General features: G+C 39.3%; 1 protein-coding gene across 2 annotated transcripts in view; it reads left to right on the top strand.

Annotated features, from left to right (window-relative positions):
* Nucleotides 1-2,892: 2,892 nt before the first annotated feature.
* BAP1 (BRCA1 associated protein 1) overlaps nucleotides 2,893-27,254 on the top strand; it is a 43,895-nt gene continuing 19,533 nt past the window's right edge. Inside the window, exons 1-7 of one of the 2 annotated variants that reach the window (XM_053695977.1) lie at nucleotides 2,893-2,958; nucleotides 15,191-15,220; nucleotides 16,513-16,567; nucleotides 16,666-16,798; nucleotides 18,070-18,189; nucleotides 18,810-18,871; nucleotides 19,832-19,974. In XM_053695977.1, the coding sequence (XP_053551952.1) occupies nucleotides 2,922-2,958; nucleotides 15,191-15,220; nucleotides 16,513-16,567; nucleotides 16,666-16,798; nucleotides 18,070-18,189; nucleotides 18,810-18,871; nucleotides 19,832-19,974 (580 nt within the window). In that variant the 5' untranslated portion in view covers nucleotides 2,893-2,921. Of the gene's footprint in view, nucleotides 2,959-13,219; nucleotides 15,221-16,512; nucleotides 16,568-16,665; nucleotides 16,799-18,069; nucleotides 18,190-18,809; nucleotides 18,872-19,831; nucleotides 19,975-27,254 lie in introns of those variants that run through there. The other variant, XM_053695978.1, reaches the window with a different exon arrangement.

Genomic DNA, 27,254 nt, shown 5'->3' on the forward strand with positions numbered 1-27,254 from the left:
GGTCTGTTTTCTCCAGAAAAAAAGGCATTTGAGAGGTGACATGATTACTTTATATAAATATATTTAAGGCCCATACACAGAGATGGCTGAAGCTGTTTATTCCAAGAACTTTGTTTGTGACAATAGGACACAATTTAATCTCTAGAAACATAAATGCTTTTTCACTGTAAGAGCAATTAAATTGTGGAACTCACTGCCTAAGGAGGTAGTAAATGCTAATACCTTAGATCATTTAAAAAATGCTTTAGATACATTTCTGGCTAGAAACAGAATTCAGGGATATGATTGCTTGTGTTAAATGGGTCAACTTTTTAATGGAATTAATTTAAACACAATTGGCACTTCTGTATTGTAAATCAAGTAGGATCTGTATAGGTTAAACTTGATTGTCTTTTGTCAACCTCATCTACTATATTACTATGTATGCAGTATCATAACATTTTCTGTTACTTATAAAAGGTACTTAAACCAAAACCAAAACCAAAAATGGGCTGTTTACTAAGCTTACATTCTTGTTTTTTCAAATAAAGATACCAAGAGAATGAAGACAAATTGATACTAGGTGTAAATCAGAAAGTTGTTTAAAATTGCATGCTCTATCTGAATCATAGAAAGTAGAAAGAGGGCGCCACAATAGCGTGATACCGTCTGGATATGTAGGTATAGATATAAGTAAGTATTATGCTTACCAGATGGTGTGACACTGTGCTGTGACCAGTGCAAGAAAGCAGGCTAGCACTTATCAGTGGCTAGTACACTGTGGAAGCCAAGCTCCAAAGGCACTTGTCCTAGTTGAAACTCTGAGTGTGTCTCCTGTTGGCTGGACTTCAGGTGCTGCAGAGGTGTAATCTTTTGTGTGTTGTTCAGTTGGTATTGATAAACCACAACACAGACAACTTCAATAAAATGGCTTTTAATACTTATGACGCGTTTCTCAACCTCAAACAGGTTGTTTTTATCTGATGAAACAACCTGTTTGAGGTTGAGAAACGCGTCATTAGTATTAAAAGCCATTTTATTGAAGTTGTCTGTGTTGTGGTTTATCAATACCAACTGAACAACACACAAAAGATTACACCTCTGCAGCACCTGAAGTCCAGCCAACAGGAGACACACTCAGAGTTTCAACTAGGACAAGTGCCTTTGGAGCTTGGCTTCCACAGTGTACTAGCCACTGATAAGTGCTAGCCTGCTTTCTTGCACTGGTCACAGCACAGTGTCACACCATCTGGTAAGCATAATACTTACTTATATCTATACCTACATATCCAGACGGTATCACGCTATTGTGGCGCCCTCTTTCTACTTTCTATTTTAACAGTTGTTCCACACTCTCTGGGATCAAGAGGAGCAGCCCTACCCACGTAACAGGAGGATACCTTTATCCCTTCAATTTACTAGTCTATGGACATTAAACAGGACTAATACGGTAGACTTGATCTACTATATTTTAAGTGTACTACCTGGTTTTATATTGATTATTGTTTTTTTATATTTTAAATATCAGCGCTCTTTTATATCCCTCTATTGGGATATGTTCATTTTTTCTATCTGAATCATGAAAGTTTAATTTTGACTAGACTATCCCTTTAATTATCTCTAAGTATAGGGCTTTGACTATGCAGAGATAAGAGATGTGCATAAAGTGATAAGATAAGGAGATCTGTTCTCCCTGCAAACTCAGTCCATTGAATGAGTTGTGGCTTTAAAGAGCAAAACCAGCTATTTCAAATAAAAAATAAACCAAATAAACATTTTATACTCTGCTGTTGGCATAACAAGACATTGGAAATACTTAAAAGGCCGTTAACCCAGCTGTGTAGTTAATGCTGCTGGTTGGATCCGTGGTATCCTTTGCAGGGGTTAAACACATAAAGATGCAGGGTTACTAGTTTAAAAGTACATGCTCTAACAAATTAGAACATGTATTTTTTTTGTTTGTTTTTATTATAATGGCACTTTTTAGGGGAAACCAATTTTATAGTTCATTGTCCCTTTAATGTTGGCGTAAAGACACATTCAACCCAAAATGTTTATTTCATGAATCAGATAGTGAATACAATTTTAAACAGCTTTCCAATTTACTTCTATTATCTAATTTTCTTCATTCTTTAGATATCCCGTGTTGAAGAAATAGCAATGCACATGGGTGAGCCAATCACAAAAGGCATCTATGTGCAGCTACTGCGTCTATCTAGATATGCATTTCAACAGAGGATATCAAGAGTATGAAGCAAATTAGATCATTAAAGTATATTGGAAAGTTGTTTAAAATTGCATCCTCTTTCTAAATCATTAAAGGAAAAATTGGGGTGGTCAGTAAAATCAACCAGGTGGTGTGCCCATGAAAAAGATCCAGTGAGAACACAAATACACAAGCTGTAACACAAATTACACTGGCTATTCAACTTCAAAATCAAAATGTTTTAGTTATTATAAAACAATAATATATTTGATCTATTTTAAAATATTTTTTAGAAATAATCAAACATTTATAATGCTAAATATTGTCTCAATTGATGGCAATGTTAGGTACAACATGACTACAGGAAAACTAAACTGAACTAATATTGTGTATGTGAGTGTGTCTAATACAATAAGAACATACTATTATATATATATATTTACCTTAATAACACAACTATCACAGTTGTAATGCTATAGTAGGCCATAGTCATTGTGAAATCTCTATACAGCGCTATCTGTATGACAATAAAAATGAAGTAATTAAAAAAAAACTTAGACTTAGTCAATTTCCCTCACACTGAGAAATATTTCTCAACCATGATGTCAATGCTTACCCAAACTAAATATGGCGTCCGCGGCTACCCTGGGTAGCCATGTGACCAGACAAAGGTTTACTTCCCGACGCACAAGAATGATGTAAGAAGTTTGAGGCGGAGCGACATGGATGCGACAACATGAATAAAGGCTGGTTAGAGTTAGAGAGTGATCCAGGTATATATGTTGTGTTGTTGTACCTATGACAGTATAATGGCTGCGCTCCCTGTTCTGACTGTAGAGATGCATCTTGTGTGCTTCCTTAACTATTAACCTTAGAAATGTCATGTGTGTACCTACTGATGTATTGAGTATAGAAATACATCATGTTTAGCTACTGACTGTAAGGATGTGCGTGTATATGTTTTCCCTAATGTATGTAGGGGTGTGTGTGGCTAATGTGTTAACCATTTGGGCTCCCAAATGTAGTGACCATGGGGGTGTGTGCTCCCAAATATAGTGACATGGGGGTGTGTGCTCCCAAATATAGTGACATGGGGGTGTGTGCCCACAAATATAGTGACATGGGGGTGTGTGCTCCCAAATATAGTGACATGGGGGTGGGTGCTCCCAAATATAGTGACATGGGGGTGTGTGCCCCCAAATATAGTGACATGGGGGTGTGTGCCCACAAATATAGTGACATGGGGGTGTGTGCCCCCAAATATAGTGACATGGGGGTGTGTGCCCACAAATATAGTGATATGGGGTGTGTGCCCCCAAATATAGTGACCATGGAGGTGTGTGTGCCCCCAAATATAGTGACCATGGAGGTGTGTGTGCTCCCAAATATAGTGACCATGGGGGTGTGTGCTCCCAAATATAGTGACCATGGAGGTGTGTGTGCTCCCAAATATAGTGACCATGGAGGTGTGTGTGCTCCCAAATATAGTGACCATGGGGGTGTGTGTGCTCTCAAATAAAGTGACCATAAGGGATATATTGTGACATGGGGGTGTATGCCCCCAAATATAGTGACCATGGAGGTGTGTGTGCCCCCAAATATAGTGACCATGGAGGTGTGTGTGCCCCCAAATATAGTGACCATGGAGGTGTGTGTGCTCCCAAATAAAGTGACCATAAGGGATGTTAGCTCCCAAATATTGTGAATATGGGGGTGTTAGCTCCCAAATATAGTGACTATGTGGGGTTGCTCCCAAATATAGTGACCATGGGGGTGTGTGTGTGCTCACAAATATAGAGAATCTGGGATGTGTGTATTTCCAAATGTTTTGACCATGGGGGGGGGTGCTCCCACATGTAGTTACCATTGGGAGGGTGCTTCCAAATATAGTGACCATGAGGATGTGTGCTCCAAAATATAGTGACCATGGGGGGGGGTGCTCCCAAATATAGTGACCATGGGGGTGTGTGTGCTCCCAAATATAGTGACCATAGGGGGGGTGCTCCCAAATATAGTGACCATAGGGGGGGTGCTCCCAAATATAGTGACCATGGGGGGGTGCTCCCAAATATAGTGACCATGGGGGGGTGCTCCCAAATATAGTGACCATGGGGGTGTGGGTGCTCCCAAATATAGTGACCATGGGGGTGTGTGTGCTCCCAAATATAGTGACCATAGGGGGGGTGCTCCCAAATATAGTGACCATGGGGGGGGGTGCTCCCAAATATAGTGACCATGGGGGGTGCTCCCAAATATAGTGACCATGGTGGTGTGTGTGTGTGTGCTCCCAAATAGTGACCATGGGGGGGGGGTGCTCCCAAATATAGTGACCATGGAGGGGGTGCTCCCAAATATAGTGACAATGGAGGGGGTGCTCCCAAATATATGGGGGTGTGTGTGCTCCAAAATATAGTGACCATGGGGCGGTGCTCCCAAATAAAGTGACCATAAGGGATGTTAGCACCCAAATATTGTGAATATGGGGGGTGTTAGCTCCCAAATATAGTGATTATATGGGGTTGCTCCCAAATATAGTGACTATATGGGGTTGCTCCTAAATATAGTGACCATGGGGGGGGGTGCTCCCACATGTAGTTACCATTGGGAGGGTGTGTGTGTGTGCTCCCAAATATAGTGACCATGGGGGGTGCTCCCAAATATAGTGACCATGGAGGGGGTGCTTCCAAATATAGTGACCATGGAGGGGGTTCTACCAAATATAGTGACCATGGAGGTGTGTGCTCCAAAATATAGTGACCATGGGGGGGGGGGGTTCTCCCAAATATAGTAACCATGGGTGTGTGTGTGCTCCCAAATATAGTGACCATGAGGGTGTGTGCTCCAAAATATAGTGACCATGGGGACGGGTGCTCCCAAATATAGTGACCATGGGGGTGTGTGTGTGTGTGCTCCCAAATATAGTGACCATGGGGGGTGCTCCCAAATATAGTGACCATGGAGGGGGTGCTTCCAAATATAGTGACCATGGAGGGGGTTCTACCAAATATAGTGACCATGGAGGTGTGTGTGCTCCCAAATATAGTGACCATGGAGGTGTGTGTGCTCCCAAATAAAGTGACCATAAGGGATGTTAGCTCCCAAATATTGTGTATATGGGGGTGTTAGCTCCCAAATATAGTGACTATGTAGGGTTGCTCCCAAATATAGTGACCATGGGGGGGTGTGTGTGCTCCCAAATATAGTGACTCTGGGATGTGTGTGCTTCCAAATGTATTGACCATGGGGGGGGGGGTCCAAATATAGTGACCATGGGGGGGGGTCCAAATATAGTGACCATGGGGGGAGGGGTGTGCTTCCAAATGTAGTTACCATTGGGAGGGTGCTTCCAAATATAGTGACCATGAGGGCGTGTGCTCCCAAATATAGTGACCATGGGGGAGGGGTGCTCCCAAATATAGTGACCATGTGAGTGTGTGCTCCAAAATATAGTGACCATGTGGGGGTGCTTCCAAATATAATGACCATGGGGGGGGGGGGTGCTCCCAAATATAGTGACCATGGGAGTGTGTGTGTGTGCTCCCAAATATAGTGACCATGGAGGGGGTGATCCCAAATATAGTGACCATGGAGGGGGTGCTCCCAAATATAGTGACCATGGGGGTGTGTGTGCTCCAAAATATAGTGACCATGGTGGGGGGGTGCTCCCAAATATAGTGACCATGGGGGGGTGCTCCCTAGTGGCCATGGAGGGGGTGCTCCCAAATATAGTGACCATGGGGGGAGGGGGTTCTCCCAAATATAGTGACCATGGGGGGGGTGCTCCCAAATATAGTAACCATGGGGGGGGGTGCTCCCAAATATAGTGACCATGGGTGTGTGTGTTTGCTCCCAAATGTAGTGACCATGGTGGGGGTCCAAATGTAGAGACCATGGGGGGGGGGGTTACTCCCAAATGTAGTGACTATGGGGGGGTCCAAATTTTGTGATTATTTGTGGGGGTCCAAATTTAATGACAATTGGCGGGGTCCAAATGTAGTGACCATGGAGACACCCCTGTGCTCCCAAATGTAATGATCATAGGGGGTGTTTCCCTGTGTAGTAACTATGACAGTGTCCTTAATGTCCTCACCATACAGGTATGATGTACATGCTCATTAGTGTACAGACCATAGTTGTGTAATGTATGTGCTTATTAGTTTACTGACCAAAGATGTTTGACATACATGCTCATTAATGTACTGACCATAAAGATAGGACACACATAGGGTTACCATCTGTCCTCCACAAATGGACATTTTGTTGTGGACTGGACACAATATAAGGTGGGGGTCACACAATGTCCCCCCCCCCCCCCCCAAAGCTCTACCTTAGCCCCAACTCTTGATCCCATTCCTACTGTGTATATTTTTTGCAAACGAGCAGTCATTTTACCCCTTGGCTGCCAGTAACATACCAATAAATAATTTTAACTATTTTGTTGACACAAACAGAAGTGCTTTGACCTACTTGACTGTCCACTTCTTTCTGCTCCATATTTGTAATGTGTTGAGGTGTGGGAGGCCTTTTAGATTTAGCTAACACTCAGGGACTTTAAAAAAACTGGACATTTGTGTCCAATATTTTTGTGAAGATTTAACTGGACTATCTGGTTGCTGGACACCTGGCAACCCTTGTCACACATGCTCCCTAGCAATGTAATGCGTGGGCTTCCTTGTTTACTGACTTTAGAGATGTAATGCATAGGCTCACCATAGCCACGTGATACATGGTTCCCAAAAGCGCAGACAATAAAGGTCTAACCTCTGTGCACATGCAAAAAGCTGTAATGTGCTGCAGTTTAAAGGGACATTAAACTGCAGGATGTAACAAGTAGAGTGGTTACTACTCATCATACTATTGGTTTTCCTCCTGTGCTTGCAGCTGTCTTTCAAAAGGCCAGTATACACCAGTTTTAATATAACTGTATGTAATAGACACTACTATAAAGAAGAATATGCGGATACTGATAATAAATCCAGTATAAAAACTTAGTTAGAAGCTCTCAGTTTAGCACTGTTGATCAGTATAGGCTGGGACACACAGTGAAATGGGCTGAGAAAGCTGGAAGAGCAGACCCCGCCCCCTCCCTGTATATGAAAAGACAGATTACACAAACAGGAGCAATCAGGAGTCTGTAGACAACAGTCTACATCTAATACTCTGGGGCTTGGTTTGGAGTCTGAAAATAAGCACAATGTTATTTAAAAATCAGCAAAACTATACATTGTTATAAAAACACTCCCAAATGGGATATATAAATGGAACATCTACAAAACATTTATGCAAAGAAACATCTAGTGTACAATGTCACTTTAAAGCTATTCTCTCATTTTAATCCTTCAAAGGTGCTGGTTAGTGACTTGCTGCATCTTTACTCTGGGTGCCTCCATCTTGAAATTGAAGTATTCCTGTATCCTATGACAGTAGTGGTGCACATTCACAAATCAGTGATATTGTCTTCTTGACGAGCCATATCATGCACTTGTTAGTGTGCACAATGCAGAGCTGTGGTTGTACATTCTTGCAGTGCTGCATTTCTCTATATTATTCTTAAAGTGATTGTAAGGTTTTGCATATTAATTGTTAACTACTTGTTCCCAATGTTATAAATATGAAAACCGCAATAATATTATTTCAAAATAAAATATATTTATCGTTATTTTTATCTCTAAACTTAGCTGCGTTCTATGCATAGTACTCCTCCCAGCCGTCTTCTTCCTGCTTTTGCCCCAGCATCATTGTAAGAGCCAACACCCACTCGATGACGTTGCTTTCAATCGCGTTCACGATCCGTGCTCTCGCTTTCAATCGCGTTCACGATCCGTGCTCTCGCTTTCAATCGCGTTCACGATCCGGGCTCTAATTTGCGCATGCGTTTACTTTTAGCATGACAATACGCGCATGCGTTCAGCTATCAGTACGCTGTAAACCTCGGCACCTCGTTTCACTAGATTGAATAAATGATCCCTTTGAGGTATTGCGCATGCGCGAATCGCAGACGCGCATTGCGGTGGTAACGTCATCCAGTAGTTTCCGCATGCGCAGTAGATTTGCGTGACGTAGGTAAGAACCGGCCTGACGCCCCGGGGAAAAGAAAAATAGTTCTAAATAGAACTGTCAATCAAAAAAATTATGTGGGACCATAATGTCGGGCGGAGGAATCGCCGATAAGAACACAAAGCTAATTATTAAATATTTGCTTTTATAATTCGATGTAGCGATTTTGATGAATGAAACTCACTATTAATTTATAAAATACACACTATGATGCAGAGCAAGTAGGTTGACTTTACATGCACTTTAAGGGTTTTTTATATTTGTTGTGTAACATTTTTTAACTGTGCAAAAATCTGCAAACATATAACTCATCTCCTTTCTATTGTGTGAGCTAATCATAAAAAAAAAAAGTGCAGGGTTCAGCTGTTAAAAAGCAAGTAACATCACTGATCTGTGAAATTGCACAGCTTCTGTCACAGGGTGCAACAATACATGCGTTCCAATATGGCGCCGCCCAGTATAAAGATGCAGGGCTTTACCAACTGGCTTCTGCAATGGGTTTAAAATAAGAGAACAGCTTTAAAGAGAGTTGTAGGTACAGGAGGAAAATTAGAATTGGGACTAAATTACATATTGCATATAAATAAAAAAAAACAACAATGTGATTCTGAACTGCTGTGACAGACTACCTGATTGAAGACTGCAACCAATGGTAGAAAATAAGAGGAAAAAGTACCTGACTGCAACTAAATTATAGGCCAGATTTATTAAATGTACACTGAACCAATTTTTTTTCTCTTTCATGATTCGGGCAGAACATGCAATTTTAAGCAACTTTCTAATTTACTCCTATTATCAATTTTTCTTCGTTCTCTTGGTATCTTTATTAGAAAAAGCAGGAATGCAAGCATAGAAACCGGTGATATATCGAAAACTCCAAGATTACGTCACTTCTGGTGAATCCATACATCTGATTGGTTGTGCATCCTGTCCCTCACAGAGTCAAAGGCCAATCAGATGGGACTGTAATTGCCTATCTTCACTATCTATTTTAATTCCATCTGGGGGGTTCAAGGCGGGCGAAGCCCCCCTTTGTAAACCTCATTCCCCAAGGTTTACTTGTGGTAGATGCCTGAGGATCGGCGGTGCACCCCCCAGACAGAGGCAAAAACAGATAGTGAAAATGGAAGAGTCACCGGAATGTGACGTCATCTTGGAGTTTTTGATTTCTTGGAGTTTTCGACAGAACATCGGCCCATTTTTAGTTCAGCACCCTGGATACCGTTGGCTGATTGCTGGCTACGTTTAGCCACCAATCAGCAAGCACAGCCAGGGTTCTGAACCAAAGATGGGCCAGATCATAAGTTTACATTCCTGCTTTTTCAAATAAAGATACAAAGAGAATGAAGAAAAATTGATAATAGAAATAAATTGGACAGTTGCTTAAAATTGCATGGTCTATAGGATTCATAAGAGAAACAAATTTGGGGTCAGTATCCCTTTAAGGGGTTGGAGTGCCTTCAGCTGCAGGTTCGCCTAGCGATCCTGTAGCCGAGATTTAAAGTGAATGTCAATTTTGATGCTAAAGTGCCCGGCTTTTAAAAATTTGATTAAAAACAACGGCACTTTAATTCATCAAAATTTACATTTCACTTCTGTTGTGAAAAAAAAACTTACCTTTTAATCTTGACAGCAGCTCCAGCTTCCTCCGGTCGTTGTAAGCCATTTTTGACGTCAGAAATGATGGATAGGTCATCCTTTAATCACGGCTTCCCCCCCCAGGGGAATCAGTGTCTGATTCAACGCCGTGATTGGAGGAAGCCGGATTCCTCATTTTAGACCCAGGAAGAGGCTTTGTGACGGGTGAAGGAAGCTGGAACTGCTGTGAAAATTAAAAGGTAAGTTTTTTTTTTTTTTTGTTTTTTTTTTCTCAACAGGAGTGAAATGTAAATTTTGATGAATTAAAGTGCCCCTGTTTTTAACCCCTTAATGACCACAGCACTTTTCCATTTTCTGTCCGTTTGGGACCAAGGCTATTTTTACATTTTTGCGGTGTTTGTGTTTAGCTGTAATTTTCCTCTTACTCATTTACTGTACCCACACATATTATATACCGTTTTTCTCGCCATTAAATGGACTTTCTAAAGATACCAATATTTTCATCATATTTTATAATTTACTATAAAAAAAATTATAAAATATGAGGAAAAATTGAAAAAACCCCCACTTTTTCTAACTTTGACCCCCAAAATCTGTTACACATCTACAACCACCAAAAAACACACATGCTAAATAGTTTCTAAATATTATGCTGAGTTTAGAAATACCCAATGTTTACATGTTCTTTGCTTTTTTTGCAAGTTATAGGGAAATAAATACAAGTAGCACTTTGCTATTTCCAAACCATTTTTTTTTCAAAATTAGCGCTAGTTACATTGGAACCCTGATATCTTTCAGGAATCTCTGAATATCCATTGACATGTATATATATATTTTTAGTAGACATCCCAAAGTATTGATCTAGGCCCATTTTGGTATATTTCATGCCACCATTTCACCGCCAAATGCGATCAAATAAAAAAAATCGTTCACTTTTTCACAAATTTTTTCACAAACTTTAGGTTTCTCACTGAAATTATTTACAAACAGCTTGTGCAATTATGGCACAAATGGTTGTAAATTCTTCTCTGGGATCCCCTTTGTTCAGAAATAGCATACTTATATGGCTTTGGTGTTGCTTTTTGGTAATTAGAATGCCACTAAATGCCACTGCGCACCACACGTGTATTATGCCCAGCAGTGAAGGGGTTAATTAGGGAGCATGTAGGGAGCTTTTTGGGGTAATTTTAGCTTTAGTGTAGTGTAGTAGACAACCCCAAGTATTGATCTAGGCCCATTTTGGTATATTTCATGCCACCATTTCACCGCCAAATGCGATCAAATTAAAAAAAAACGTAAAATTTTTCAAAATTTTAGGTTTCTCACTGAAATCATTTACAAACAGCTTGTGCAGTTATGGCACAAATGGTTCTAAATGCTTCTCTGGGATCCCCTTTGTTCAGAAATAGCAGACATATATGGCTTTGGCGTTGCTTTTTGGTATTTTGAAGGCAGCTAAATGCCGCTGCGCATCACACGTGTATTATGGCTAGCAGTGAAGGGGTTAATTAGGTAGCTTGTAGGGAGCTTGCAGGGTTAATATTAGATTTAGTGTAGAGCTCAGCCTCCCACCTGAAACATCAGACCCCCTGATCCCTCCCAAACAGCTCTCTTCCCTCCCCCACCCCACAATTGTCCCCGCCATCTTAAGTACTGGCAGAAAGTCTGCCAGTACTAAAATAAAAGCTATATTTGTATTTTTTGGTGTTTTTTTTTTTAAAGCATATTTACATATGCTGTTGTGTACTATTCCCCCCTTAGCCCCCAACCTCACTGATCCCCCCCAAACAGCTCTATAACCCTCCCACTCTAACTTAATGGGCGCCATCTTGGGTACTGGCAGCTGTCTGCCAGTACCCAGTTTAGAAGAAAAAATGTATTTGTTTTACATTTTTTAGACTTTTCTGTAGTGTAGCTTCCCCCCCACACAAAAACCAACCCCCCACCCCTCCACGATCTCTTTTAGTGTTGATTTTTTTTGGTGTGCCTAGGCCACTTAACATTTTACTTTTATTCACTTTCCGTAGTGTAGCGGTTCCCACCCGCTCCCGCCCCGTGCACGCGCCCGCCCGCCACCCTCCGTGCACGCGCGCGCCCCCGACGGTCCCGCGCCCGATCCCGCCCCCCTCGACGTCACACGGCACACCGATGGCCGCCCACCCGCCTCCCAAGTCGGCTCCCACCCACCAACGATACCGGCCATCGATGTCCGGTGCAGAGAGGGCCACAGAGTGGCTCTCTCTGCATCGGATGGCCATGTCAGGTTATTGCAGGATGCCTCCATATCGAGGCATCACTGCAATAACCGGAAAGCAGCTGGAAGCGAGCAGGATCGCTTCCAGCTGCTTTCCACACCGAGGACGTGCAGGGTACGTCCTCAGGCGTTAACTGCCTTTTTTTTGAGGACATACCCTGCACGTCCTCGGTCATTAAGGGGTTAATTGAATTTTTAAAAACCGGGCACTTTAGCATCAAAATTGACATACACTTTAAGGAGTAGCGGTCATCAGAGTGCTACTTCTTAAGTCACTTCACCACCTGTTATGTGGCGAATGTCAATTCCCTTGAACTTTTATAACCCGAATGATTGGTGGCGTGGCACACTAGCTTGACGCAAGGACAGACAGACAGGGGCGGAGATATATACGCCCCTGTCTGCCTTACTTTGTTAAATCTTGCCCTATATGTGTAAACATAATGATGTTTTTAGAAACCATAAGCTTGCTTTTTGTTTATTAATAACTCATTGCCTTACAATTTACTGGCAATAATACAATATACATGACTAATCTGCTAACTTGTAGAAATAAAAACAAAAAACTTCTGTTAACTCCTGTTTGTGTAATTTTTGCTACAAAAATGATTTCATCATGTTCTTCTTACGTTTTAAAGGGAGATGATGCCCAAATTTAAAAAACAAAACTTTGTTCTTTTGGTATCCCTTTTTTTTTTTTTAAAGCAGGTAGTTAGACTCAGGGGCATGCACGTGTCTGGATCACAGCAGCTTTGCTTTTAACAATATACATTATTTAAACACTGCTGCCATCTAGAGCTTCAGAAACGCACAGTTTGCAGCCGTAGGTGTTCTCTTTAACAAAGTATACCATCATTTGAAGTGAACACAAACTTTAGCAGCCAGAGGATGTGTTTTACTTAAAGGGACATGAAACTCAACATTTTTCTTTCATGATTCAGATAGAGAATACAATTTTAAACAACTCTCTAATTTACTTGGATTATCTAATTTGTTTCATTCTCTTGGTATCATTTGTTGAAGGAGCAGCAATGCACTACTGGTTTCTAACTGAACACATGGGTGAGCCAATGGCAATCAGTGTGTGTATATATATATATATATATATATATATATATATATATATGCAGCCACCAATCAGCAGCTAGAACCTAGGTAATATAAGTAAATTGGAAATTTGTTTAAAATTGTATGCTATGTCTAATTATGGCTTTAATGTCCTTTTAAGGAAAACTCTTGAGAGGGCCATAAAAGAAAATTTACGTTTATCTGATAAATAAATTTGTTTCATGATGGTGAGAGTCCATGACCCATAGCGTGGTATTCAACCCCAGTCCACTAAAGGCTCGATTTATCAAGCCCTTCTACCCCCTTTGACTGCAGGTTCGTAGCCTGACCGGGGAGATTAACCATTTGTTCCAGAAATTGTTTTAACTTTATGCTCTTGATTAAGGCTTCTTTTAGCTGAAACGCGTTGAGCTGTATTTTAAATTAAACCTGAAGCTGCACCTGAAGACACCTTTGTGATGATTTTAATAAAAGCTTATTTTAACGGCAATCTTGTGAATATAACCAGTTTGTGCGCCCACCACATTGTCTGAAATCTGCTACACTATTGTGAGCTCTTTTATTTTGGAGATGAAAGCAACAAAGTTGACTCAGAGGACGTGGGCAGCTTGGTTCCCTGGAGGTGACACAGCGCCCCTACTTTCAACACTTTCGCAGTCTGACTGAGGAGATTGACAGATCTTGCCCACGCATTATCGGCTGTGCGTGGACAGGGGGCAGGGTTGCACAGGAGCGCTTGTGTGCAATGGTTAGTGCATGCAGCGAATTGCTGCACCCTGAGGAGAAGTCGGCTGGACAGGGGCGAATACGTATGTCCCTGTCCCCAAGGCAGAAGATGCAGTGATCTGAGATGTCATCGCAGAAAGAAAAGGACACATGCAGGAACTGTCAACGATTTAACTTTGCAATGCTGCTCCATATTTGGCTGTTCAAACAGCAGTGTGCTCCAGCTGTACTGTGTAAGTTTTCCTTATCACAGTGCATCCAGAGTAAAGTGCTGTTTGAAGAGAACAGCCAAATATGCAGTAGCGCTGCAGAGCAGCAGTGCATTTGTTTACTAGCTCAAACCCACACTTAGCCTTTCCCAGTCTGCAAAGCTGTTTTTTTTTCTGCATCTAAGACGCTCTTATGAGCAATGTACGTTTTTATTACTATATTTCTATGTTAGACCAAGAGAAAAGGAAACTAATTTATTCAAGAGACATTTTTTACAATTTCTTTTGTCTGCAGCTAATTTGCAATCCAATTTTCAACTATTGCACTATATAATAAAACTTTAAAAATTACTTTATCTTCCAGTTAACCAACACATTGCAATTGAACTGGTGCTTTAGTGTAATTGCCTAATTTAAAATTGATTTTTATTTAAAATTATGATCTGCAGCAAATTTTTTACTAAAATAACTCATTGCAGAAAGTGAAAAAAAGTTCTGCCTCTGGGGTCCCTGTCCACTCGTGGATGGAAAATGGAGCCCTAGGAGGCAAAAACACCCAACATGACAGAGCTTTTAATCTTTCCCATAATTCCTCAGCCATACATATGTCCAAGAGAAAGGAAAAACTATAAAAGCAGTAAAAGAGAAAGCAGGGTAAGTAAACTGCAACCGTTACTGCCACCAGCTGATGAAATAAATGAATTTATAAGGGAAGCAATTTTGTTTTCTGCCATAAAATGATGAGAGTCTATCACATGTGAGATCCTATACCCAAGCTATGATTTTCACAAAACCACCATGGAATTGTGAGGGTTAAGACAGATATGGGGCTAAACTTGCACAGGGGCCTGCAGGGATTATGGGTAAGTAGGAGGGATTAAAAACTTTTATGTTGTGTGTTTTTGCCTTCTCCTTGTTGACTGGAGTTTAATCCCACATGTGATGGCTTGTAGACCGTCACCATCTTATAAAAGTAAAGTTAGGTGTCAGAAATAGGATTTTCGGATCCATGGCACCCTGGCTTCCAGAATTTGTCATACTCTGCTATATGTCATTTATGTGTCTAACAGTGTTTGTATATTCTCTCTCCAGGACTCTTCACACTGCTAGTAGAGGATTTTGGTAAGTGACATACTAAGTGTATGTGGCATTATGAAACCTTGTTAACCCCTTCTCGCCATTAGGACGTTCCATGCTGTCCTAACAGCATTGGGCTATAACGCCGTTAGGGCGGCATGGAACGTCCTGTCTTATACAGCGTCCTGCAGCTTCTCCCCCTTTGAAGTATCGGCAACTAGTTAAACTAATTGTATAAGGAATACAATAAAGTTTGTAGCATTGAATTCCACAAAAACAATATCAATATTACTCCAAGGAAAATTATTTAGGATGAATACTCTAATTTAAAAAGTTCCATACCATTCATACTTTAAATCTTTATTTATATAAACTAGGAACTCACATTCACACAGTAGCAGAGGATTTTAAAAACACTTAAACCTAGTTTTCAGGTAAGAATTAGAGGTTCAAATAATTATTCACCATTAGTAAACATGGGCCCACTGATATTGCAATATAGAGTAAACTAAGCCCTTACAATCCGAGGGCTGGATTACTTTTAATTTTTAACATCTAATACAGTGGGCACCAGGATTAGGTATCTCTTATTGTTGAACCATAGTATCAAGTTAACAACTTAGGTAAGCAATTAAAAAAAGGCAGACAGGAGAGACACGGCTGCTCCTGCTGGACCCCTGACGCGCGTTTCACAGAACGCTTCCTTTGAAGTATCGGCCTGGGGGGCGTGCCTAGCAACTTAGGCAGTACCCCATAATCCTATCCTGGCCTTAAATCACGTGATCGCATCGTCGATCACGTGATTTAATTTTTGCTAATAGTGTTTACATCTGAACATCATTCCAATGTGAACACTATTATACTGGCACAAAGGGGTTAAAAGGGAGCTTATTTGTTTTGGATAGGGGAGGAGGACATTATTTTCCGGTGCTGGTGGTGTGGCTGGGGTGGGGAGTTAAAGGGATAGGAAAGGAAAATTTAAACTTGCATGATTCAGGAAGATCATGTTATGTTAGACACTTTTAATTGCACTTCTATTTCAAAATGTACTTTGTTCATTTGCTATCCATAGTTGAAAAAAATATGTACATAGCTTACACTAGTGGGAGCTAGCTGGTGTTTGGTGTCTCTTGTGATTAGCTGACTAGATGTGTTCAGGTGCATTTCTGCTCCTTCAGCAAAGGATATCAAGGGAATGAAGCGTATTTGATAATAGAAGTTAATTGGAAAGTTGTTTAAAATTGTATATTTTGTCTGAATCATGCAAGAAAATATGTGTTTTATGTCTCTTTAAGAGTGAGAAAGATAAGTAAGTTTTATGCTGATCTCTCTGGCAGGTGTGAAAGGGGTACAGGTGGAGGAGATCTATGATTTGCAGAGCAAGTGCCCAGGGTATGTTATTGTTTCCTCATTTACCTGATTTTCTATACGTTGGCGCGTTTTGACCGTTTTGTACGTTTTCTCCACTGATCTCTGATCATCCTTTTCAGGCCAGTTTATGGTTTCATCTTCCTGTTTAAATGGATCGAGGAGCGCCGCTCACGAAGGAAGGTGTCTACTCTGCTGGACGACACGTCTGTCATGGAGGACGAAGTTGTCAATAACATGTTCTTTGCCCACCAGGTGAGAGGAAGGGGGAGCAGAGCAGGAGGGACATTTAAAATCCCCCCCAATTCTATAATTAAAGTGTGATATTTAAATATCTAAAACATATATATGGGGGAAAATTTACCGCTAGTTATTTTAACAAAACAAAACTGCATGCTCCATCTGCATCATGATATTTTAATGTTGAGACTTTCCAATTTACTTTTATGAAATTGTGCAGTCTTTTTATATGCACACTCCTACTGAGCATGTGCAAGCGTTAAGTATATACATATGAGTCTGCGATTGGCTGATGGCTGTCACATGATATAGGGGCTAGCAAATTGAAGTAAATGTTAAAATTTGCATTGTCTTTTTATTTTGCAGCCGTTAAGTATGGAGTACTACTGTATGGTCCTTTTGAAGCCATATTTGCCGTCTTTAGATGCCACAAAGAAAAAGTTAAAGGACCAGTAAATACAGTAGATTTGCATAATAACACATATATGATAACAAAACAATGCAATAGCACTTAGGTGCCGATTTATCAAGGTCCGTATGGTGCTTGATGCCCCTTGTTTCTAAAGACTGCTGCTCCATAACTTGTACGCCTGCTCTGAGGCCGCGGACAGAAATCAACCCGATCGAATATGATTGGGTTGATTGACACCCCCTGCTAGCGGCCGATTGGCCGCAAATCTGCGGGGGCGGCATTGCACCAGCAGTTCACAAGAACTGCTGTTGCAATCATAAATACCGACCGCGTATGCTGTCGGCATTTATCAATGTGCAGCGGACATGATACGCTACATTGTATCATGTCCGCTCGCACTATGATAAATCTACCCCTTAGTCTGAAATTCAAGTGAGTAGTATATTTTATTCTGACAAATGTCAGTTATTTCTATTTCCACTCCCACTGAATCATGTGACAGCCATCAGCCAATCACAAATGCATACACATACCATGTGACAGCCATCAGCCAATCGCAAATGCATATAGGTATATTCTGTGAATTCTTGCACATGCTAAGTAGGAGCTGGCTACTCAAAAAGGGTAAATATAAAGACTGTGCACATTTTGTTAATGGAAGTAAATTGGAAAGTTATTTAAAATTGCAGGCTCTATCTGAATCATGAACGTTTCATTTTGACTTGAGTGTCCCTTTAACTTTAATTTTCCTCTTACTATGTTAATACACAATTTTCTAGTATAAGACAATATGTTTTATTTGCTTTCAGTGTAGTTCCCCCTACATACCCGATTGTACTTATAAAGTATCGTTCTCTACTTTATATCTCTCTAGCTAATCCCTAATTCCTGCGCTACTCACGCTCTTCTGAGTGTGCTGCTCAACTGCAGCGGGGTTCACCTGGGACCAACGTTAAGCCGTATAAAGGACTTTACAAAAGGATTCAGTCCGGAGGTACCGTGTGAGGGGTTAATAATACAGGGATCAGAAAAAATGTTAGGAAACGTGAATTTAATGATTTCTTTCTCTTTCTCTCTCTCTCTCTTTCTCTTTCTCTTTCTTTCTTTCTCTCTTTCTCTCTTTCTCTCTTTCTTTCTCTCTTTCTCTTTCTCTCTCTTTCTCTCTCTTTCTCTCTCTTTCTCTCTCTTTCTCTTTCTTTCTCTCTCTTTCTTTCTCTCTCTTTCTTTCTCTCTCTTTCTTTCTCTCTCTTTCTTTCTCTCTCTTTCTTTCTCTCTCTTTCTTTCTCTCTCTTTCTTTCTCTCTCTTTCTCTCTCTCTCTTTCTTTCTCTCTCTTTCTTTCTCTCTCTTTCTTTCTCTCTCTTTCTTTCTCTCTCTTTCTTTCTCTCTCTTTCTTTCTCTCTCTTTCTTTCTCTTTCTCTCTCTCTTTCTTTCTCTCTCTTTCTTTCTCTCTCTTTCTTTCTCTCTCTCTTTCTTTCTCTCTCTCTTTTTCTTTCTCTCTCTCTCTTTTTCTTTCTCTCTCTCTCTCTCTCTCTCTCTCTCTCTCTCTTTCTCTCTCTTTCTCTCTCTTTCTCTCTCTTTCTCTCTCTCTCTCTCTCTCTCTTTTTCTCTCTCAGAGTAAAGGTTACGCAATTGGAAATGCGCCAGAGCTGGCAAAAGCTCACAATAGCCATGCCAGGTATGTACGTTTAAAGGGACATAAAACCCACATATTTCTTTTGTGATTAGATAGATCTTGTGATTTTAAACAACTTTGCAATTTACTTTTTTAATCCAATTTGTTTTTGTTTTGGTTTTCATCTCTTGATATCCTTTGTTGAAATCGATACCTCGGTAGACTCAGGAGCTGCTGATTGGTGGCCGCATATATTTGACTCTTGTCATTGGCTTTCAGCTAGCTCCCACTAGCGCATTGCTGCTTCTTCCACAAAGGATACCAAGAGAATGAAGCTAATTAGATAATAGAAGTAAATTGAAAAGTTGTTGAAAATTGTATTGTAAATTTGGATCCCATGTCCCTTTAACATTATATAAATTGTTAGACTGTCAAAACTAAAAAGTAGATGTAAGTGGTTTCTGCCATCCCAATAAGAATTCGCAGCTTCACTTATCAGCCTTCCTCTTCCCTCCTTTATCAGCTCACTTTAGCACTGTCCTAACATGCTGCCCAATCACAGCACATGTTTCTTAAAGGGAATTTATACACCACATTTCATATAACTGCATGTAATAGACACTACTAATATAGAAGAATATGCACAGATACTGATCTAAAAATCCAGTATAAAACCTTTTAAAAACTTATTTAGAAGCTCCGCGTTTAGCACTGTTGATGAGGTTAGGCTGGGACACCCACTGAAAGGAGCTGGATAAACAGTAAGAGCATACACTCCCCCCTCCCCTGCATATGAAAAGACAGATAATATAAACAGGAGCCAGCAGAAATCTGTAAACGCGTGTACACATTTGGCACTGTGGGGCTTGGTTAGGAGTCTGAAAATCTTCTTAAAAAATAAGCAACATTTTTACAAAAACACTCCCAGATAGGCTGTAAAAATGGATAATCTACAAAACATTTTTGCTATGAAAAATCTAGTGTACAATGTCCCTTTAACCTTAACTGTATTTGGTCCCACAGGCCTGAGCCGCGGCACCTTCCTGAGAAACAAAATGGAATCAGCGCTGTCCGCACCATGGAGGCTTTTCACTTTGTTAGTTATGTTCCTATAAAGGGGCGGCTGTTTGAACTGGATGGTCTTAAGGTGTATCCCATTGATCACGGTAAGAATCTGACATCTAAAATCCCTTATCTGGAGTATTTACTCCCCCTCCCTCATAAACACACCCTTCCTGAATTAGATGGCACACATCCGATTAAATTTGTTAAAGGGACTTTGTACTCCAAAACTTTCTACCATGTATATAAAACATTGGCAGTTAAAATAGTCTTTGTTCCGGCTAAAATATTTAAATTGTGTTTAAGTATCCCATTCCTTTTGGGTAAAGTTGTCACATCAGTGTCACCCAGTTTCTGTGAGCGTTTTTATGAGTTTACAGTATTTACATACATACATGTGCCTTTGATTGGCTGAAGGCTATCACATGATACAGGGACAAGGAAATTAAAAACTTTTTAAGTATGTCAGAAATAAATCTACTGCTCATATGAAATTAAAAGTAAGTGAAAGTGCAGTGTCTCTTTATTATGGATTTGTTGATTGTGCAATTATACTGTATTTAAAGGGACAGTATACTGTAAAATTGTTTTCCCTTAATGCGTTTCCAAATACTTTTTTTTACCAGTTGCAGAGTATAGAATGTATGATAATTTGCTTTATAAGCTTTATTTGTGTATATGAATTAGCTGATTTTGTGTTTTGAAGCCACAACCTAATAAAATGGTTTGAGCTTGTAGGTATAATCAGATCTCATTACTTTATCACATTGTGTACATATACATGCTTCTTTGTCTTGTATCTGTCTGTAAACCAAAGGCCAATACTTTTAGAGAACAATGGAAAATTAACATTTTATTACCTTCTATACCCCACTGGTAGTGTAATTGTGTCTGCTGGCTGTGTTTACACAGCTTATTTATAGCTTGGACCTAAGGCCAGAAACTTTCAGGATGGGTGGGGATACCACAGGCTAAATCAACTATTTCAAATGCCAATATAAGAGTAAAGGAAATACTTGTATATAATTTAATACACTCCAGCAGGTAAAATGGATCATTGGGAACAAACTAAAGGGAAGAATATTTTTTAGTAAACTGTCCCTTTAATGATCATTTAAAGGGGCAATCTACTCCAGAATTTGTATTGTTTAAAAAGATAGATAATCCCTTTATGTACCATTCCCCAGTTTTGCATAACCAGCACTGTTATATTAATACACTTTTTACCTCTGTGATTACCTTGAATCTAAGCCTCTGCAGACTGCCTTCTTATTGCAGTTCTTTTGACAGACTTGGATTTTATCCAATCAGTGCTGGTTCTTAACATTGTGCTCACTACCGTGGAGTTATTTATATGACACACGTGAACTAGCGCTGACTAGCTATAAAAAAAACTGTCCAAATGCACAGAGGTAAGAGGCGGCCTTCGAGGGCTTAAAAATTAGCAAATGATCCTACCTAGGTTTAGCTTTCAACAAAGAATACCAAGAGAACAAAGCATATTTGATAATAAAAGTAAATTGGAAAGTAATTACAAGGTGGTTTAGTTTTTTTGGGGGGGGGATTATTACATTATCAATAGAAGGTCAAAAAGAGGCACAGATTGTAAAGCATGCTTAAAGGGACAGTACTCTAGTCAAATCAAACTTTCATGATTCAGATAGGGCATGCAATTTCAATTTTTGCCTCTTTTTGACCTTCTGCTGATAATTTAATAACCTAATTTAATAATACATAATTGAATAATTTAGAAAACCTAAACCACCTTGTAATAACAAGACTCTTCAGTAGCTTTGCAATATATTAACATATTATACATTTTTCAGTGAACAATCGATACCCACCGTTTACCTTATTTGGAGGAGCCAAACCAGATCTGTTACTTTAGGAGATATGGCTAGCCTCTGCCATTTTAGTTGCAAAATGACTATTGTTTTGTAGTTCCTTATTTGCTTAGGATAGTAGGGACATATTGGGTATTGAAAATAATCACATTTTGTTGCAGCCTGAAATAAAAACAGACACAGTTTTTGTTTGTCCAGTTGTAATTACTCAGTGCAACTTATAACATCCAAGTGAAAGATATAACACCTACATATCAGGCAAAAATAAAGACAATTCAAAAACAGAATCACTGAGTTGGAAAAAGGATCACCCCTCCTAAAATTACTTGTAAACTCAATCCGGTGTAGCTAATCATCTTCTCAACGGCACACACAAAGCCATTTGACCTTCAGTTGTGGGCATATTGATTAGATTAGCATGAAAATAGCTTTCCTGGAGCATCTCAGTCGCTGGTGGTGCAACTGAAGCAAAAGATCAACTATGGGTGGCAAGGCACTGTCAAAAGATCTCTGGGATAATGTTGTGGACAGGCACAAGTCAGGAGATGGATACAAGAAAATATCAAAGGCTTTATCAATGCCTAGAATCACAGTGAAGTCTATTATTAAGAAGTGGAAGCTATTTGATACAACACAGACCCTCTCTGGATCAGGACGTTGCTCCAAACCTGAAGAAAGAGCCAGGAGGAAACTGATCAGAGAGGCTACCACGAGGCCCACAGCAACTCTGAAGCAGTTGCAGGAATTTATGACAAAGAGTAGTCATTGTGTGCGTGTGCCAACAATATCACAAATTCTCCACAAATGTGGCTTGTATGGGAGGGTTGCAAGAAAAAAAAACACTCCTCAAAAAAAGGCCACATGCAGTCACGACTGAGCTGTGCCATAACACACCTAGGATATTCTAAGGCCACATAGAAAAAGGTGTTATGGTGAGATGAGACTAAAATTGAATTATTTGGCCTCAACACCAAACGATATGTTTGGAGGAAATTCAATACTATCCAATATCCTGTTATGGGGTGTTTCTCTGCAACAGGCACTGGATAGAAGGAATAATGGATGTGGCAAAATACCATCAAATTCTTGAGGAAAATCTGCTGCCCTCTGCCAGGAAGTTGTCAATGGGAAGAAGGTTAACCTTTCAACATGACTGACCCAAAGCACACAGCAAAAATTACCACACAGCAAAAATGACCACACAGTGGTTGAAGGAGCAAAAGGTGAATGTCCTTGCATGGCCTAGTCAGAGACCAGACTTAAACCCCATTGAATATCTGTGGCATGACTTGAAGACTACAGTCACCTCCAAATGTAACGGAACTGGAGCAGTTCTGCAAAGATGAGTGGGTAAATATTGCACAGTCTAGATGTGCAGAGGTAGTAGAGACATATCCCAACAGGCTAAATGATGTAATTAAAGCAAAAGGTGGTTCATCAAAATACTGACACAAGGGGGTGATCCTTTTTCCAACTTAGTGATTCTGTTTTTGAATTGTCTTTATTTTTGCCTGACATGTTGGTGTTAGATCTTTCACTGGATGTTATAAGTTTCTCTGAGTTAATACAACTGGATAAACAAAAACTGTGTCTTTTTGAAATTAATCACATTTTGAAACGTTGCAGTCTGAAGGCTGTAAAGCAACAAAATGTGATTATTTTCAATGGGGGTGATTCTTTTCAATACCCACTGTAAATGTATCAGGGTTAGGCTTGTGAAGTCTGCAGTGTGCACTTCCAGGTCCATGAATTGTAAGACCAACACATTTTTCAGAGTTAAATTACAGCATGACTGGGCAAAATCAATGAAAGAACAAGTAAATACAGTAGATATGCATGATAAAAAGACAATGCAATAGCACTGAACTTATGAGTACTAGATTTTTTTTCCCCCGACACTCCCCCTGTATCATGTGACAGCCATCAGCCAATCACAAATGCCTATATGTTAATTCTGTGTATTCGTGCACATGCTCAGTAGGAACTGGTGACTCAAAAAGTGTAAATATAAAAAGACTGTGCACATTTTATTAATGGAAGTAAATTGGAAAGTTGATTGAAATTGCTGCTCTATCTGAATCATTAAAGTTTCATTGTGACTTGAGTGTCCCTTTAAGTATATTTTCAAGTATTTTGTAGGTTGTGCTTTTTTATTACATAAAATTAGACCTTTTTACATTTTATTTTTGTTTTTTTGTGTCCTTTTAACTTACTGATGTAGATTATAGATGAGTTATTTAGAACTTTTACCCATCATTAACAAAAGAAGTGTCTTGTCACTTCCGTATTAAAACAACATACCCATTTTTGGTTCAGCACATGGGTAGCGCTTGCTGATTGGTGGCTACATACACCAATCAATAAGCGCTACCCAGGTTATGTACTAAAAATGGGCCGGCTCCTAAGCTTACATTCTTGCTTTTTCAAATAAAGCTACCAAGAGAACGAAGAAAAATTGATAATAGGAATAAATTAGAAATTAGCTTAATATTGCCTGCTCTGAATCACGAAAGAAAACATTTGGGTTTCATGCCCCTTTAATAATAACAATGTAAATAGTTTTATTCAACTAAAGAATAATAACCATTACCTTAAAGGGACAGTCTAGGCCAAAATAAACTTTCATGATTCAGATAGAGCATGTAATTTTAAACAATTTTCCAATTTACTTTTATCACCAATTTTGCTTTGTTCTCTTGGTATTCTTAGTTGAAAGCTTAACCTAGGAGGTTCATATGCTAATTTCTTAGACCTTGAAGCCCACCTCTTTCAGATTGCATTTTAACAGTTTTTCACCACTAGAGGGTGTTAGTTCACATATTTCATATAGATAACACTGTGCTCGTGCATGAGAAGTTATCTGGGAGCAGGCACTGATTGGCTAGACTGCAAGTCTGTCAAAAGAACTGAAAAAAGGGGCAGTTTGCAGAGGCTTAGATACAAGATAATCAAAGAGGTTAAAAGTATATTATGCACAACTGGGAAATGGGTAATAAAGGGATTATCTATCTTTTAAAACAATAAAAATTCTGGTGTAGACTGTCCCTTTAATATTAACCATTCCAATAGTTTTATTGAACTAAAATAACATTTTTCATTTTTAAATTGTGTCCCTCCCTCCTCACACAATCTTCTATTCAGTGAGCTTCTTGAAACTTATTAAAAGGACATGAAACCCAATTTTTTTCTTTGATGATTTAGACAGAGCATGCAATTTTAAACAACTTTCTAATGTACTTCTAGTATCTAATTTGCTTCATTCTCTTGATGTACTTTGCTGAAAAGCATATCTAGATAGGCTCAGTAGCTGTTGATTGCTGCACATAGATGCCTCGTGTGATTGGTTCACCCATATGCATTGCAATTTCTTAAACAAAAGATATCTAAAGAATGAAGCAAATTAGATAATATAAGTAAATTGGAATGTTGTTTATAATTGTATTCTCTACTTGAATCATGAAAGAAAAATGTTGGGTTCAGTGTCCCTTTAAGGGTTGATTCTGTGTGCATAGATTTGCAGAGGAGCAATGGCTTTAAAGGGACAGTAAAGTCAAAATTAAAGTGAATGTCCGCTTTCAAGAATGAGTGCCTGGTTTTTAAAAATACTATTAAAAACAGGGGCACTTTCAATAATGAAAGTTTACATTTTACCCGTTTTGTTAAAATACTTACCTTTCCTTCTTGCAAGCCGGAGCAGCGATTTCCCCCTCCTGCCACTCGTCACTTCATACATCAATACGGCATCCTCCAATCATGGCTTCCCCCCAGGGGAATCATTGCCTGAGGCAACGCCGTGATTGGAGGAAGCCTGATTCGTCATTGCTGACGTATGAAGTGACGAGCGGCAGGAGGGGGAATCGCTTATCCGGCTTAACAAAACGGGTGAAATGTAAACTTTCATGAATGAAAGGGCCCCTGTTTTTAATAGTATTTTTAAAAACCAGGCCCCCCTTCTTGAAAGTTGACATTCACTTTAAACGTTCATGATTCAGAAAGAAAACGCACTTTTTAACAATATTCCAATTAACTTCTCTTATCTAATTTGCTTCATTCTCTTGGTATCCATTGTTGAAAAGCATACATAGGTAGGCTCAGAAGCAATGCACTGCTGTGAGCTAGCTGCTTGTCACTGTCTCACCCAATATGTTCAGTTCAGTTAGGCCCCAGTAGAGCATTGTTCTTCAACAAAGGATACCAAGTGAATGAAGCACATTTGATAGTAGAAGTAAATCTGAAATTTGTACGCTTTGTCTGAAACCCAAAACATTTCTTTTGTGATTATGTCCCTTTAAGGACTATTTCTCAATTTTTTTTTTGTTTTTGCCTTGAAAAAGTGGCAAGTTATTTTTGCAGATACAAATACGTTTCCAGAAATACAAAACCAATAATATGTGTTAATATCTTTATGGTAAACAATTGCCCAAAATAATCTGACAATAATGGAATGAATTTACCAAAAAAAAAAATCTATATTTTAGAATGAATAACCTTTAGATTATAAAGTATCTTAATTAGAAACTATATTTAGATAGATTTGTCTTCAAAAAAAAACATTTTATTTTTTAAAAAAATCAGATTTAAATAAAAAAATATATACTTTTTTATTAAAATCTAAGATCAGTATTTTGAACAACTTTTAATAGTATTATGCTAATGCTGAATTTCACCATTTACATTTTTAAAGGGACATACAAGGTTCATTTCAAGAACTACAAGCATTACAAGTGTGTGCAAAAAAATGCTTCTGGTAAAGGGATGGTGTACTGTAATATTGTTTTTCCCTTAAAGGGCCATAATACCCAAATGTTTAAACACTTGAAAGTGATGCAGCATAGCTGTAAAAAGCTGTCTAGAAAATATCACCTGAACATCTCTATGTAAAAAAGAAAGATATTTTACCTCAAAAGTTCCTCAGTAGCCACCTCCCATTGTAAAGGATTTCTAAGCAGCATTTTAGTGTGTCTGTCCTGGGACAGCTTAGGGGATGAGCATCGTGCACTCTCATATTATTTCACCAATCAGGTAAAGGAAGCTTACTATGAAATCTCATGAGAGTTAAATCAAATCTCATAAGATCACAGTAAGAGTTCATGACCTCAGCACTGCTGATGCTGATTGGCTGCTGTTCATTTCTTCATTTCTTTATTTTTTTTACCTGCAGCTGGGAGCAGCTGAGTATAACTTTTTACACAGAACTTACTCTACTGAGCTGAGGAGATTGTGAGGTAAAATATCTTCCTTTTTTACATAGAGATGCTCAGGTGATATTTTCCTGTCAGCTTTTTACAGTTATGCTGCATTAGTTTCAAGTGATTTAGCATATGAGTATTATGTCCCTTTAATGTATTTCTAATGACTTGTTATGCCTGGTATTTTGGGGCTGGGCTGACCTTGGGAGGCGGGATCAGACTGATAATACAAGAATATATCAGTTGGATGCGCCAAAAACATGTGCTGAAATCAGTGTAAGTGATAAAAAATATATATTTAGCAGTGATAATATCACTTGAAAAGAAATACAAAACCTATACTAGAATCAA

Source organism: Bombina bombina, chromosome 12 (assembly GCF_027579735.1).
Source record: "Bombina bombina isolate aBomBom1 chromosome 12, aBomBom1.pri, whole genome shotgun sequence".
Classification (NCBI taxonomy): domain Eukaryota; kingdom Metazoa; phylum Chordata; class Amphibia; order Anura; family Bombinatoridae; genus Bombina; species Bombina bombina.